Source organism: Dermacentor silvarum, chromosome 7, assembly GCF_013339745.2.
Source record: "Dermacentor silvarum isolate Dsil-2018 chromosome 7, BIME_Dsil_1.4, whole genome shotgun sequence".
NCBI classification, from domain to species: Eukaryota; Metazoa; Arthropoda; class Arachnida; order Ixodida; family Ixodidae; genus Dermacentor; species Dermacentor silvarum.
The window spans coordinates 9728606-9745308 of NC_051160.1; the positions used below are offsets into that span (position 1 = coordinate 9728606).

Sequence of the window (16703 nt, forward strand, 5' to 3'; positions counted from 1 at the left end):
TTAATTGAGCTACAGAATCCATCAGGAGAAGAAGCCAAATAAAGACAACACGCTGTCGGTGGAAGCCAGGTCCATATCTTACCAATTGGACGTGTTTTAATTGCCTTCATGTCTGCTTCTTCTTTCCTTACAGTTACAGTTACAGAATGGATCCCAAGAGAAGGGAAGCGCAGTCGAGGACGGCAGAAAGTTACGTGGGGTGATGAAGTTAGGAAATTTGCAGGCGCAAGTTGGAATCAGCTAGCGCAAGACAGGGGTAATTGGAGATCACAGGGAAAGGCCTTCGTTTTGCAGTGGACATAATTATAGGTTGATGATGATGATACTGCCTACAAAGCTACAAGCCTATTACCTCATGTAATAGTCTAATTCTTTGCTATCCCTATCAATGCTTTGCCATCTGGGTGAAACGGGAACTAGTTTTCTCAAGGATCGTCATAGGCAATGGGTACTTCTGATGTATCACAACTGAAACAGGCGAGCACTGCCATCTAAGCATGGTACTTAACAGAGTATACCACAACATGTAGCATCTTTGTAAAATTTAAGGAATAGATCTACTACAAGGCAACATACTGTTACAAAGCAAAGGCTTCTTACTCCAGGAAGGAAAGCCAGGACTTGCGGCTTTGCATAAGTGCCACTTCTTTGGCAACGCACAGGTCTTTGTAGAGAGACTCGACCACAGGTGGCCGAAACCTGCTTACGGCCTTCGTCCTAAACAAAACAAGAGTTAAACCAAACAATAAAGAAAGAGGCTCAGCACAAAGCAAAGCTCCAGAAACTATCTTTTTTTTTATGTTCGGTAATCAGTACTCTTAACTGCGTCTCCCTGCTGGTTGGTGGCACAACTTCACCGCTATCTGGAATGCACTGCCACGAAGAAATCAACATATTTCCTTACATATAACTATTTCTGCATATAACTAGCACTCAAGCTTGCAGTAAAATAAACATTGTTTTAATGAACAAAAATATTAACAGATTTGATAAAACAAAGTAAATCTATGATGTTTCTAGCTGATACTATTAGCTTGTAACAAATACATGCTTATAACAAATATCAGATAAAACAAAAGTATCTTCATGTTGGATATGACTTTGTTATAATTTATAAAGACAGTAAACTGCTAAACTTTCTTGACCTTCTTGAATCTCTGGTGCTGGCAACATGCACAAATATAAGAGACTAAATGAGTCATCTTTTGGCAGCATGCAGTTACGGTATGTACATGGACAGATAGTGTTATTCCATCTGAGGTAATCAAATCACACTGAGATGCTGGCTTCAAAATATAATTTCAGTACTTTAATAACGTGCATTACAGTAAAAAAACTTGACCCAAAACATAATTTGCTGTATCCTATGCGATTTCTAGTCAGCATTAATTGCAGCATTCGTTAATTAAGCAGGCATGGCTCAATTCAATTTCCCTTTATGGAGTACAGGAACTTTTCTTACTTTAGCATGCATCACTAAAAATCTCAAATAAGACACAAGGATACATACGAACTTATCTTGAACCAGTCCCGAGGTAGTGCCGAAATATTCTTGACAGGCACTTCAACAAGATACTGAAAAGATTTGCGAAACCAGAGGATCTGTTACCTTATGCACACGACGTATCAAGTAGCAGCTTAGATTATGTTGCAGTTAGAATGGCCAAATCTGTGTCATTTGCACTACAAGATATCCTACAACCTTTATACTAACACGATGCAATAACTAGTGCAGCAGCACATTTATTAAAGGGTCCCTCACCAGTGCTGGCCATTTTGAGTTGACAAGTGCAGTGTATACAATGCACGCTAACGATCATGTCTGCTAAGTATTACATCACTATGCGTCGCAGAAGGAGCTGAAATTTGAAACCGAACACCGTTTTCCCTTCTCCTCGTGGGAGCCGCGTTCTAAGCCGGAGGGTTGACGTATACGTGCAAATGCACCTACATACATGTGTCTTCTTCTTTCTGGGGTTTTACGTGCCAAAACCAGTTTTGATTATGAGGCTGTGCTGTGATGTCACTCATAGCGACACGTGACTTCGAGAATTATTCAAGGCAACATCTGTTATTTGTGTAATCTGTAGCTTCAATAGATGAATTAAGGTTTACAGAAATAATAAAACACATAAACTGAATGTCTACGAGTTTTTGTTTGACTTCGCACTGTATTTCCGTTTCATCTGCTTGTTCCCACGTCGTGCAGTCGCACGCGCTGGCAACCAAACTATGTCATTTTCTACTGTGTTCCAGTGTGATCATGTTCTGTGATCCACTTGTGCTAGTTGGGTGTTCTCATGCACAGCGTGCAAAATCGTGCGCTGCGCGCAACAAGACAAACACAACAGCTCACGCTTGAGGCCGTCAGCAGAAGTGCGCCGCACAGCAAAAAAAGCGAGAAAAAAAAAAAAAAAGAGGCGGGAACCGTGACGTCAGGTGAGTCTCCGACTGCGGCATGTGAGAACGCAAGGAAGGAATTTCCCTAGCGGAGGCTACACGTTGCAAGGAAAAAGACTGTTTTTCTTGGCAGTGGCACTCGCCACTGCCATATTACAATTTGTAAATTGCAATATGGGCCATCAGGTAATTCGTTAAAAACTTAATGATTCAATTATTGGTAATTATTCAATTATGCATTTCAATTTCTTGTGCAAGTAATGTCCGTCTCTTCGAGTAGACCAGCTCATGAACGAAAACTGTGCTATCTGCCACAGGCAACGTTTAAGAATTTTTGAAAGTGTTTGCTGAAACACTCTGTATTGTTTCTCTACACACAGCAGGGAGCATACACTATTGCTGAAAATACCACCTGCCCGTTCTACATTTTGAAACCCTTGTGTAGGTTCTTGTGTTCACTGCGATGCATTTATAGAAACAATGGCTATTGGTCAGATGTCATGATTAAGGCATGAGGCATCAAGTTCCATAGTTAAGGCCACCGGATCAGGTATATTTGTCATCCATACAACGTACAGATGACAGAGGCACAGAAAATAAGTCACTACTTCAGCTTGACTAGGTCTGTGCTTACTACATGTCGCCTTTAGCCTACATACAATTTATCTAATTGTTTAATAAGGCATTTGGATCAGCTATAAACACTATCATTAAAGGGGCCCTGAAACACTTTTCTAACTAATCATGGAATGGTCTCACTATTAAAGTACGACGTCGTCCCACGAATCTTATGCCGCAAATTCTTTTCAAGTACTTCAATTATAAGTGCAGTTATCGCACCGATACCCGGCTTTCTCTTTTTGTCACTAGTGCACTGGATGTTATACAGCGGAGAAGCCAAGAGGGCAAAGCCCCGGCCAAAAGTTGAGTGTCGCGGCTGTGAAAGGGCTCGTCGCAGCAGCCCATGATGGCCATGGTAGGCTACGCTACGCAGCAGGCCACTGCCATCTCAGAGGCTACGCATAGCAAATGCACCAGCTATGTGCAGTGCAAAGATGAAATGATATTTCTGTCTTTTTGAGATAGCGGACATAATAATGTTTTTCATTTATCTAGCTCAAAATTTGCAATTATGTATTACTGAGAACGTTCTCGCGATCATGAAATCAGCCAAGAGCAATGGTCGGCCAGCTGCGTTCAATTTTACAGCATTGCAGAAGCGAAGGCAAGCAATTGTTCTCTGCTTTTGACACGATATAGTAATTTCCCTGTTGCATGCAGTGCAAAATATTTGGCTGACATCTTCACAGGGGCCTTGTTAACAGATCGGCAACATTTCTTTTACTATGTTCAAAAACTGTTCCAGGGCCCCTTTAAGTAAGACTGCAAAAAAGTAATAACAGTTACCGGCAGTCCATTGACCGTTTTGTAGTTAAATGTGGCAACTCCAAGCTGCAGAGCTATATCTTTCGAAGTGAAAGGAGCTCCTGCTCAATGTTGATAACATTCTCATGGCACTTCAAAAGGTCGGGATAGTCAGACAAGTCCTTGAAGAGCGTAGCCATGTCATCATGCCTGTAAAGACATAACCGGATTCAATTTATCTTCCGTCTGATTCACTGGGGTCAACACATCTGTTTACTTCAATGGTCATTCTGCATGCGCATGCTGCAGTCAAATCGCTGCATAATGAATACCGGTTTTACAAAATTCCTGGCACACAAAAATTTGTGTTTATTCCCCATCAGTGCCGCACAAAACGAAGTGCATCGAAATTAAAGCCTTAACTAAGCCCGAAACGGGCACAGTTTTGCTTCAATTACGTTTTCGTGGAGCAAGCCCAGACACCGCCACTCCCGAAAAAGGTAAAATATCGTATTTATTCGAATATAAGGAGAGGTGTTTTCCCAGAATCCTTAGGCTCAAAGTCACTCCCCAACTTATACGCAAATTTTGCATTTAGGTGTGGCTTCACGGCATTGTGAATTTCTCCTTACAGTGTGGTTTACGGCAGCGCATGCCGCTATGCCGTTAAGCCACACCTAAAGGCAAAATTTGCAGATAACTCGCACTCCGCGTGGTGAAGCTCCCTTTCCCCCATTTCATGGTCACCATTTTGCACCAGTGTGCATACTTCAGTGCTTTCTCTTGGGTCCCAGAACTGCATCCTCGCCTTATAATCGTGACCGCCTTATAATCGAATAAATACGGTAATACATGAGAGTTACCGTTGCGAGTCCTGACGCTAAGAAAACATTGGCGACCAAAAAAAACGCACATGTCCACTGTCATAGAATACCCCCAAAAATAGCATTGGAAACAGCCATGCAACAGCCACCACCATTTCCATTGCCATCACAAGATGGTAACTGAGCAACTGTTCACACTAGCCTCTCTGTTCCCATTGTTTGCAAAGGCGATGACATGCCGCTTTCATTAGAAAAGCTCATTCAAAAGGTAAGTTATTTTACATGCTAAGATAATGGCAACAACAAGCCACATGTTTTCAGCATTCCCAAGTCATTTCTGCTTAAGAAAGTCGTAAAATTCAATGGCATGCAATCACTGCACCAGCACCCCCTGACAGTCAAGGCCAACTCCCATGAAGTGAGAGATGACAAAATCACCAGGAGCGTTCCCAACAGCCTTAATTTATTGGACAGGAAAGACACCGCCACATATTATGCACCCATTAGGGTGACACCTCGTGTAGTAGATACCTTTGATACTATATGCAGCTTCACTGGAGCACGTGCCGACGTCGTGATTGTTTATTTGAAAGAATGTGACAGCCACGTCATACTGCTGCTCGTGATTTTGCTATGCCTACTCGTTGCAAATCTGCATGCGATTTTGATTGTAGTAAATTTTCGTGGCCTTCCTTGTTTTTGATCACATCACTGTCAAATTGTGTGGGGCTCAGGAGCTATCATACTATGGCTTTTCTTGTACTGTACCTCTCTGGTGATTGGAACGGAAATTGATTGATTCCCAGGTCCACTATAATTCTCTTAATATCAACTAGAATATCATTTAGTCACCAGAGGGCAATTGTGGTTGATTACTGTCCAGCAATTTCAGAGCGTAAACATTTGTTTATCACCATATACTTTTCTCAAAGTCCAAGAGTGCGCTTACATACTTGGCTGAATTGATGTCCAAGCATTCAAGATGGCTTTCAACATCTCTCAAGAGCTTTGCAATGTTTACAAAGCAATTCCTCAGTGCAGTACTCGTGATGCCAAGCGAAAAGTCTGTGCTGAGTGACGCGAATGTCCTTTGTGCCCGGGACAAAGCGGACAGTATTTCCACAAGATCAGATGGCTTCACCTGGAAAAATTTTACAAGGAGCAACTAAGTCAGTAACGTGTGCCAAGAGAAGTTGCTGAAAGATTTTGCATTGTAAAGAATAACTATTTGTCATGGCGACATAATGATGTTCATTGCCAGGGAACTGTTTTTACAACCTACAGCACAGATCAGATGCATCTAGAAAGTCCTATAACAATGACACTGGCATCACAGTTGGAGACTTTTAGTTTTACTTCATTGCAGTGATGTGAAGAACTTTATTCTATTGCATGCTCAAACAAGCAATGGACAGGATAACGAGAAACAAGAACATATACGGCCCAGCCTTATTACACGAAGAAATAACTAATACAAGCAGCACACACTTTTTAGCACATTGGGCCGGTAGGTCACATGATTACTAGTACTCGGGAAAGGTGGCTGGCGTGTGCGTATACAGTAAAACATCGTAACAACGAAGTTGACGGGGGAGTTAGAATTAGTTTGTTATATGCATTACTTCGTTATGTCCATTATTGCATGTACTGCAATATGAATTTCAAGAAGAATTTCCCTTATTATATCTATTGTTCCATTATATCCTGTTTCGTTATAGTGAGTATCACTGTATTTATTTATATTTATTTATTTAGGTAGAATACACATTTCTTTATGTTCCGAAAAGTAACATGCATAGACTGCATAACAACATATGCACAATACACAAGGCAGTTTTCAACAGAAAGTTCATTTTGCTAGATCATCTTGATGAATCCATCCAGATAATCCATGGATAACTGAGACTGAATAAATCATTTTACTCCCTACCCGCCGTAGTTGCTTAGTGGCTTTGGCATTGCGCTGCTAAGCACGAGGTTGCGGGATCGAGTCCCGGCTGCGGCAGCCAAATTGCGATGGGGGCGAAATGCAAAAACACCCATGTACCATGCGGTGGACGCATGTCACAGGACCCCAGGTGTTCAAAATTATTCCGGAGTCCCCCCACTACAGCGTGCCTCATAATCAGATCGCGGTTTTGGCATGTAAAACCCCAGAATTTAATTAATTAATTTAATTTCACTCCCTGAAGCTAAATAATTAAACCATAAATAATATATACAGACAACCCATGGTTAGTATAGTGCTAACTGTACAGTCCCTGCAATAACAGTACAGTTCTTACAGACATTCCAGATAATGAATGAATTATTTAGCTCGCTGAAGCCAGATTAATCAATTCTTGCAAGCCAGTCTGCGAATTCTTGGTTTAGGAGCACGTTATAAATTACTAGGCAAATTGGATGCTTGCCTTCTTGTGCAAAATTGCACAAAGCCCTCGCTGAACATCGGGCATTCTCGAGAGAAACTTCCTAAGTTCGGGAAGACTCTTGGCTCCCATGGAAAGTATGCTCGAAACAGCATCCTGGCGTTCCTTGATCAACCTGTGTGAACACAAAGAAGCTTTTAGCAGCGTTTCTTCAGTGCAGCAACTATTACAAGCACACAGTGGTGATGTCAAGCTCAAGAAAGAAACGACACTGGCATGCTGGAAATGCAGATGCAGATGCTATGCTACAAGGTGTTCAGCACTGCGCAAGAGTATGAAGTTGGCCTGGTTGGTGCAAGTTCAATGTTGTTAATACTAGTATAGACCACTTGTAATGTAACTGCTTATAGGCAAGGATTGGATATTAATACGGTCTTTTCAGACTCCCGTTTATTATCCCAGAGCACTCTATGTACACGCGTATCGCTTATAGTGCAGTTGCGGGAGACAAAATACCGGTTACAGCGCGGCTGCCTGGAAATTTGTCAGTCAACCAAGACGGCGAACGCTCCCCTCAAGCCGCAGATATCCTCCGACGTAAAGCATGTGCGTGCGCTCGTCGAGCTCCGCGACAACACAGTGGCGAACAACCGGCGTCTATACTCCAGGGACACGACGCAACCGGCATGTCTGGCGCATTCCAACGTTGCTAGCGCGTGAATAGCTCGGTTCCATTTTTCGCCCAGCGTGCCGGCCATGCATCCCAGCGTTGCTCGTGCAGAGCGGGCAGAATGACACAATAGCGGGAGCGCGCGAAAGCGCATCCGCCGCCACGGCTCTGTACGCATTAACAAGCATGGTGTCACGCACGCACAAGCAAACATAAACACATCTCACTTGATGACCACGGAAACCTGCTGTCAAAACGCTGTAGTGAGGAGGCGCGGCAGCAGCAGCGAGCATTGACCTCCGTGCTGCGTCTCGCATCAACGCGAACTAAGCCGCGAAAACACAGCGCACGGCAGACTGTGCCCCCGTCACAGATGGCCTTGAAGATACAGCAGCCCCGGCGGGCGCATGCGGCCGCCTGGGTCGTTCAGAGTAGAGCGCGCCCCCCTCCCTACCCCTTCCCCGAAGCCTTGCGCGCGACGGCAGACGGCGCGTTTCCTTCCTGCTTCCCTGCCTTGCATGCACGAGATTGAGCCACGATTGCCGGCTCACCCTCGCACGCTTTCACTCGCACATACAGCATACGGCACGTGGCGACGATTTTATCGCCCTTGGACTTCATACAGAACCTCACGGTGATGGCAGAAATGCGCCTGGAATGTCCATATAACTGCTATCGCAATAAAATCGTTTTGGTTATAGTGCAGTACCGCTTATAGTGCGGATATTCCGACTCCGGTGACTTACGTTATAAGCGGTCTACACTGTAACAGTGCAAAAAATTGAAGAAAAGCAAGGCCCTGATTGTGACCATGGTTGTGTTATCTTGACTATACCGCCTGTTTAAACATTGGTTCAAAAAGACTTTTAAAATAATGCCTTTAAGAGTGCTGTTGCACCATTCCAAGTGCATTTCTGGAAGAGGCGGACATTACTTGCACGCCAAGTCACAATGTCCAGGAGGCTAATTGAAAATTCACTAATTAACATTTTAGTTATTCACTTCAGGGCACATGTTGCAATTGTGAAAGTGATGCTGAGACATAATGAATCCATGTCTACTTAGCACAAATCCCAAGGCCAGCACCACTTTCGGGATATCTGGCTTAAAGTGTGCCACAAAGTATGTTAGCATTCCAGTTAAGTTTCTGGAAAGTGTGCATCAAGCCATTCGCAATGATCTTAACTGGAATGCCATCCAATTACTTAGCAGATTCTGGGATAGGATGTGTCTACAAAGTTTGTGCTATTCAGTAGGATTTCTGATAAGCAGACGTGATTTCACTACTGCTCCGCTTCAATGTTAACAGCTAATTAGCAAATCTTTTTTTTTTTTTGTGAAGTGGACATGGCAATTTGTTGTGTAATAATGCCTGCCCCCTAAGATACTATGCCTGAACAGACCAAACCTTGCTATATGCTCCATGCCATTTTTGAAAAACTTGCTCGAAGTAAAAAACAGGAACACAAAAAAATACCTGGGGTTTATATTTCAATCCCTTGCTTTGTCCTGTCGCCCACACAGTTCCTACATGCAAAGTTGATGTTCAGGACTACCGTAAAAATGTGTTTCGCTTTATTAAAATGTGTTAGAAGCGCATTCATAAGCCCTTCCTTAAAATGTAATAGCTGTCTCCACAGTTTAGGGCAGCAAACAAACAAGATATATAATTTTTTCTATCAATCACGCAACTCACTCCAAGTCTGCCAACGGTTGTCCTATCCACGAGAAAAGCATGCGGCGGCCAAAGGCTGTCAACGTGTGGTCCAAGTGGCCGAACAGGCTGCCTTTCACTGTGCCATCCGTGGAGTTACGGAACACGTCCAACCTCCGTAGCGTCGCTGCCGTGAGATCCATTTTGTGACAGCCGCTGGACATGGGAGTGAAATTGCTGGAAAAGCAACCAAACAGGGTCAGAAAAGGAGCACTTCCATTGCCAGCTACACTACACGAATGTGCGGCCACTTGAAGCCTGTCAGGATACAGTGGAACCTTGTTGATACCATGCTTGCGCTAAAGTAGATTTGTAGTACTTGTTTTGAAGTTTCGGTATTTCTAAAAAAGCTAAACAACTTCAGAAGTAATCTTTAAGGGTGGTATCGTGCAAACATCTCGCTTTAAGAACATTTGCTTCACCACCTACATCACTAGCAGATGGTGTTCAACTTGCGCTCCTGTCCGCCGCGCTGGCAACCGCTAACGAAAGCGCGGCACCCAGCGAATCACGAGAGTGCAAGCGAACCTTTCGGAAACTGATAAGCTTATGTGATTGTGCCCCAGTTTTGCAACGCTTGCCTGATGCCCCTGAGAATTTCTGCTAGTTTGAACACTTTTAGAACTCAAGTTATCTTATAGCTCAAGAAACTTTCGAACCAAACTTTGGAAGTAATGTTCTAAAGTTTGAACTCTAGAAGGCACTTGCCTCACATCCCTGAGGATTTCCTCCAGTTTGAACGCTTTCAGGTATTCGAGGAGGGAGCCCAAGCAGCAGATGACGACTGGCGGGATTGCTGCTAGCTGGGCAATACTCGACGAATGCTTGTTGTTGCCAGAGTACAAGGTGGTCAGAGCATCTAAGCTGGGAGACAGCTTGAAGTAATCCGGTGGGAGTCGCTCCAAACGCACACCGTCACGACTGCAGCAACAAGGAACAAAGAATGCAACAGTACTTTCTACCACAACTGTTTTCGCCGTTTTACAGTACAGTGGAAATGCTTTTTCTTTCTTCTAACATCACTGATGCAAGCGCACCCACTAAGATGGTTCACAATGGCATTATTGTCATAAGTGAAACGATAACTTGTACCTTTTTATGGCAGGTAACTTCATAGTTGTCTCAAGGAACTAAATTTTAATTGATTTATTTATTTAAGTTTTCAATTAAATCCACAAAAGCACATCTGTGACTTAAGAAAAAAACATCAGCAAAGTGACTAGTGTGACAGCAAACTTTTACTCTGCAACACAGAACAGATAAATAGTATACTACTAAGCAAGTATGCCGGGTTAGCATAAATACTAAAGCATTATTACCTGCTATGGGTATTAGGTATAGCAGTATAATAGCTCTATAATAGCAGTATAATAGCACAAAGAGTGGCCATTATGGTCACTCTTTGTCAACCACTCCACTTTTAACTTACGGCTTACACATCGTCATCATCCATTTGCTTGTCTGTCTGATACATTATCCCTACTTGTTAATGCCACGAAACATGCCAGCCACAGAAGGTTGAGGCTGGCTGGTATTTCACTGCAACCAGTACTGCAGTGCCAATAGAAGCAGTGGATGAGAAACACATCAGCTAAACACCTTATTTAAGGCTTTAGCTGTTGCAATCTTCCTGCGAATTCAAGAAACTTGCTGTCGTAGAGCGTTTTATAGTACTTGAGAAATCTGTAACACAGGCTTGCAGACAGCGTGAGACCTATAGAAGTGCACAATCACAATTTCTTAGGCAAGTGAAGCTGTTCCACAATATAGCTTACTATTTATAGTTTGAAAAGGTAAACGTAGAAAACACATGAGACAAGAGGAGTGAAAAGAAACAAAAGAAGAGAAAGAGGAAAGGAGGACTCATAAACACATCTGTGTAGTCATTTTTGTTCCAGGCATTAAAATGACAACAAAAGAAAAAAAGAGAAAGAGGAGAGGGCAGCAAGAATGCACTTGCGTTGTCCTCTTCGTTCCTCTATGTCCGTATTTGCAACACCTACCTCTTGAAACTATGAATCTTCATAAATTTTCTCAGCTTTCTGTCATTGAAAGCTTACAATACATTGAACCCCTGAATGAAAAGGGGTAAACAAAATTTTCAGTAACATTGCATTTGATTTCAAGCCTAGACCACTATCCGCACTACGCAAGATAGCAACATATGTATACTCTAGAATTTGAAATTTGGAAGCGCTGAAGTGATGTCATGTCATAGCACCTCATTAGTATTTTCAACAGAAATGTACAGCACAAGCTTTGATTGTGAATAGGGGAATGCATTCTGATGATCAATGACGATCCTCTATGGCATCCCCTTTAAAGGGGGTGGTGACATATGGTCACCTAGCCTTTGTAAGCTACTTTTCTTCTACCCTACCATAATCTGACCATCTGCCTATCTCTTGCCTTATCTTGTAAAGTTACCTATGCCTGTGACGGTCCCATCTCTTCCCGTTTTTTTTTCCCCCACCTATGCACCATACATTTCTTGCTTATCTCGACCGATGACTAGTTAACGTTCCATAAGCTTTGAAACCCAGCACTTCTTGGAATTGGACATTCCCAATGGTTCTGGTTGGGTGAATACTTTAAAAATGGTACAGTGGCTGGTGGTGGCTGGTTAGTGGCTGATGCACTCTTAGTTCGTAGTTTCAGCAGACACACTACCTGATCTTGGACATGCGTCGTCTGCAACGGTCTGCTGCCAAACTGAAAGTCAAGGTGCATGAGCATGGGATCGTATGTTCTGTCATTTCGAGATGCTGTGTGGCACTAATGGTAGCACATGACACGCCAGTGCAATTAAGGAGTGCAACTCTAATTGTGCACACCACAAAAGTGCACCAGCTGCTTGCCAGGGTGCTCTGCCTGTATTGAGCGACACACGCTCCAATGTTCACTGTCATAAAACATTTGACTATGCGCTCTATCTTAAAGCCAGTGCCCACTCACCTCGTGCTCGTGAAGCTGCACACTGTCTTCTCCAACATGGGGTGGCACTTCTCGGAGAAAACAATCTCAACAGGTTGAAGACTCTCGAGCCTCTGTTCCAGTTCACAAGACGACACATTCTCTTCGAATGTGTCGTACAGAACTTCTCCAGTAGCTGGTTGGGCTGCCTGCACATGTGTTCGACCAGGAAGCACCCTTAACTTTTTAAGTGCAGTGCCTGACGACACTCGTCTGGCTCCCGATGCACACCCCTAGCTATGCTCAACATAATTCGTGAAGTGAAACATTCATAGACTGGCTGCACCATCTTACTCAGCAGTTGGTGTAACTAAAATTTTTTTGGTAGATCTTGCTTTTATATGGTTGATGGCATGACAAAGCTTACTGACTGTCTGTGTTGCTCATGTCTCTCGTTTTCCAATGGAGGACCAGCACAAAAAGCCAGCGTGTTTATTTAACAATGCAGCAATTCAAGAATGCCTTACAAACTCTGATTTAGAGAACTTCTATGTTTATTGCACGGGGTCTTCAAGTGACGGTGAAAGGAATGAAGAGTCCACATTGCATGAGCAACACTAATCATACTGTAGTTAAAAATTTTATTATCATAAGTCTTAGTTTTTGTTTGAACTGCCAGATTTAAAACTTTGTAAAATGTTCAGTAAGTTATTCGCAATAAATCGCTTTTTGATTTTGAAGCCTGCTAATGTATTACTTAGACAAATCTAATTTGTTGAGCTTCGGAAAAAACAACCAGCACCTAAAGGGTTAAGGATGAATGCAACCGCCACTCTCAGTGCAAATAAAAATCTGGCATGACGAAACCAAAGCAATCATACATACCACAACTCCGACAAGTAAGTGATCGGGCGTCGCACAGTCGGCTTCACATATAGACACCAAGTATCCTCCCTTGGCTGGGTCTTCACACCCTGTTGAGAGTTCTGGCAGTAATAAAAACATAGTGCAATAATGCTTAGGAAGGCTATTCCATGCTTTTATGTTGCCTTGGAAAACATTTGTTTATTTTCATTTAAAACTTAACATTTAAAACAAGAATACTCTACACAATGGCCCACAATGGCATGGAAGTCATTAAAGACAGAAAAGGTCATGCATTCTATGGCTTGTAACTTCACATTTATCTCAAGAAAACAAGCTTTTATTGATTTATTTATTGAAGTAATGAGTGAGTCTAATGTCCCAGAGCAATGCCTGGTCTGTGAGAGATACTACATTGTGTGGCTCATGCATCCAGATTTACACTAGTATTTCTGAATCCCTATAGGGATGTGGCCTCTGCTGCTGGAAATCAAAACTGCAAGCTCACGCCCTGTAACAGTAAGATATAGCCGCTGAGTCACCACCATTTGTAAAGCAGATGCTGTTCAAATATGTGATGCTGGGACTCACTAACACACATTCTACATTTCCAAAACAATTCAGCAGTAGTCTCTGCATGTTTGTGCTGATGGCTATCAGCATATTCAGTGATGCTAAACACCATGGCCCGTGAGATGTTTCATGTGTTATCACAGGTAAGGTGCCATACTACTGCTGCTGCATGCTTCATGTGCTGGTTGGTGCACTTCGGGAATTGCCATGTCATGACAGCTGCAGTGGCGCCAACCTACTGGTGACATTGTGCACTTCTTCAATGCACCTTGTGGAATGCGCCCTTCTCCAAGGTGGTGCCCCTACCTCACTGACAATGCCTAGAACTGCCAGCAGAAGGCGTAGACACCCGTACATTACCTTTTACTAATCTGGGATATGGACATATATATAACACGAGGATCTTCTCTGATCTCTCTTCTTTCTCCAATATTTTTACTTTATTTGCAGCCACACACAAATTCGATCACAGCAATAAAGTAACCTATCTAAACATTGAGAATGCCATTGAAATGTTTGCCAAGAAAACTTAGCAATAAGAATTACAATTAAATGTGAGCTGACGACTCCAGATTTTAAGTTTGATTTTGTATGTGATGTGACATGCCCTCACCACAGATAGCTGGATAAAAACTCTCGCTGTAGATAAGAGATGTGGATGACAGATACAGAAACAATTAAAATCTAGAACCAAAAATATACCACTTGATCGACGCAAGCTGTATGGCTTGCCCAAGCTACAAAGCAGCTCTGGCTAGTTAAGTCCTGTCTAACACGCCAACAATTCAGCCCAAAGGCCTTCATGCCGTAGCATTCAAGCATGTATTTACACTTGCTAGGAATGCTGATTTGATGGAACAGTTGTTCATCACGTATGTCTGAGTGCAGTCAAGCGGTAATGAATGTCGGAGACGCGCGAGGGCCAATACAGGAACAGAGGACCAATAACGTCGACTGCGACTCAGTGGAATGGTGTCTCGATGATGGGCATATTTCCAAACGGCACGCGACCTACAAGGTGCTTCGCTACAGCCCTTTGGCATGTGTCACACGATTTTACGAAACGTGTAACAGCTAGAAACAAGTGGAATGCCAGTTGATACTACCAGCAGCCCAAGTGTTCCTGCAAAAGTTGTACGGTTATAGCAATTAAATATACTACTGAGTTAATAGTCAGAACCATGAACTCTCAAAGCATAGTGTCATTGTCATGCATCACTACAAAATCAGCAGTACCTTCCCCAATCAAAGTTGACTTGGTGAACAGTGCCGTCAGTTCACGAGTGAACACGGTTGACTTCGACGCTCCAACTGACTTGAGTGCTGCCGACTCAGTCTGGCGGACTATGCCCACTTTGTGACCACGAGACACAAGGCGTTCCACGTGGAAACCCAGACGGTGAACAGGGATACTGGCCGTCATGAAGTTGTGGTCCCGATTGCACATGATACAAAGTTCACGGGAAGCCAACTGCGCAAACAGAAGTAACGCTGGATCAGCAACTGCAGTCATATATATCTGGCTTGCATGAATGTACTCAATCAGAAGCAGGCATTACCAAGGAGCTAGGAAAGGCAGGCGATTTTATACTACACAGCCAGAACTGCTCACAATGTACTTCCATTTAACTTTTGAAAGTGAATAACATGCGAGTGCATGCAATGTAGTTCAAAACTCTGGCTTGTGTAAGCTATCAATGAATTGAGCCTTTCCCATAAAAGTGAGAAACCGTTTGTGTAATAATTTGACCTGAGAAATCGAAAGCAGCCAATGATCAACAGAGGGGGGAGTAAACTGAGACGAAGGTGGTCAATTATTGCAATACATTTACACTGCATCAATATGCGCTATTCCTCTTTGTACACACAAAAGTACCCTGCATAGATAAGATACCGCCAAAGACGATAAACACAATATTACCTCCGCATCTTCTCCGAAAAAACGGAAACGATATCCGCACTCAACCAGCAGGACAGTGTTGGGGTGCCGCTGCTTGATCGCCACGACTTGGCTCTCAAGCGGCGTGTAGCTAAGAAAAAAAGAAAATGGACCCACGTGAAGCTTTCGGAGTATCTACTCATTCATACTATCACACAAGCATCGAGTAGAGTGTCTTCGTATTTGTGCTCTGTAGTATCATTGCACATAAGTGTTTATCGCACCAAAACTGACCTGGTTGGTTTCGAGCTCCCGGCATCGTCGCTTTCGGCGAGCACGTCATCGCTTTCTTTGGTCACCGTGGAGTCCGCTTGACGCGATGCCGCACCGAACCGGGAGCACAGTCTGTTTTTGATGTTTGTAAAGTCTCCGCTTGCCAGTCCTTTCCTTTTGTTCGAAGTGCATGCTGTCGAAGACGACGCCGCGTCGCTCGCAGATTGTTTGGAGTCCCTTTTCCGCGCCTTGCCACCACTGCCGTCTTTCTGCGATTTCGACGCAGCCCGGCGCCTGATTATAGCGCGGAGTTGCGCCGGAGGAACCATGCCTCTGCTCCGCGCGTGAATTACTGGCGTCCTTATTATTCCCGTGGATCACCTGCCACAGATTTTGATCGAGCACTCACCGAGAAAAAGAGCAGTTTAAATATATTTTACAGACACCTTGGTACGTACTTTAGTGGACTTGTCATCGCGAATTCACATCATGATCTTTGTTAAATAAAGAATCACGCGCTAAATGAAGGACAACACGGATGCCTTGTTCACACATGGGTACCGCCATTACGTAGAAACGAAACTGAAACCATTGGTTGAAATTCGGTTCCATAGTTTTGCTGATTCAATGGCTGATTTTGCGAATGAGCCAAGCAAAAATCCCTAGATATTTTTTTGGTTTAGCGGAAAATCTAGGGACGTTTGGCCAAGCAACCATTGCATGACTTCTCAGAATTTACAATACTGTTTAATTACCAGCTTTAAGAAATATAAGAAGAAAGTAAATTGTTTTTATCGGATTTGCTGTTTTACTTTCTCTGACGCTTACGTCAAGATGAGATAAAAAACAAAAAAAAACA

At 43.2% G+C, this 16703-nt stretch overlaps 2 protein-coding genes across 4 annotated transcripts in view; both read right to left on the minus strand.

The window, feature by feature from the left end:
- LOC125946615 (DNA mismatch repair protein Msh3-like) overlaps positions 1-711 on the minus strand; it is a 13265-nt gene extending 12554 nt beyond the window's left edge. Inside the window, exon 1 of the mRNA XM_049670159.1 lies at positions 601-711. Coding sequence (XP_049526116.1) covers positions 601-635 — 35 coding nt within the window. The 5' untranslated portion in view covers positions 636-711. The remainder of the gene's footprint in view (positions 1-600) is intronic.
- Positions 634-16404, minus strand: LOC119457528 (DNA mismatch repair protein Msh3-like). 3 transcript variants are annotated; one of them, XM_037719122.2, is made up of 12 exons: positions 15866-16404; positions 15614-15722; positions 14929-15163; positions 13141-13241; positions 12298-12464; positions 10051-10263; positions 9325-9519; positions 7001-7133; positions 5543-5730; positions 3808-3975; positions 1511-1575; positions 634-717 (listed from the first exon to the last, which is right to left on the minus strand). In XM_037719122.2, exons 1-10 carry the CDS (start codon positions 16171-16173, stop codon positions 3861-3863), a joined length of 1764 nt encoding a protein of 587 aa, XP_037575050.2. In that variant the 5' UTR covers positions 16174-16404; the 3' UTR covers positions 634-717; positions 1511-1575; positions 3808-3860. The 3 variants fall into 3 exon arrangements, with proteins under 3 accessions (XP_037575050.2, XP_049526111.1, XP_049526112.1); XM_049670154.1 differs by having other exon boundaries at positions 5539-5730; XM_049670155.1 differs by lacking the exon at positions 15614-15722 and having other exon boundaries at positions 15866-15992.
- Positions 16405-16703: the final 299 nt, after the last annotated feature.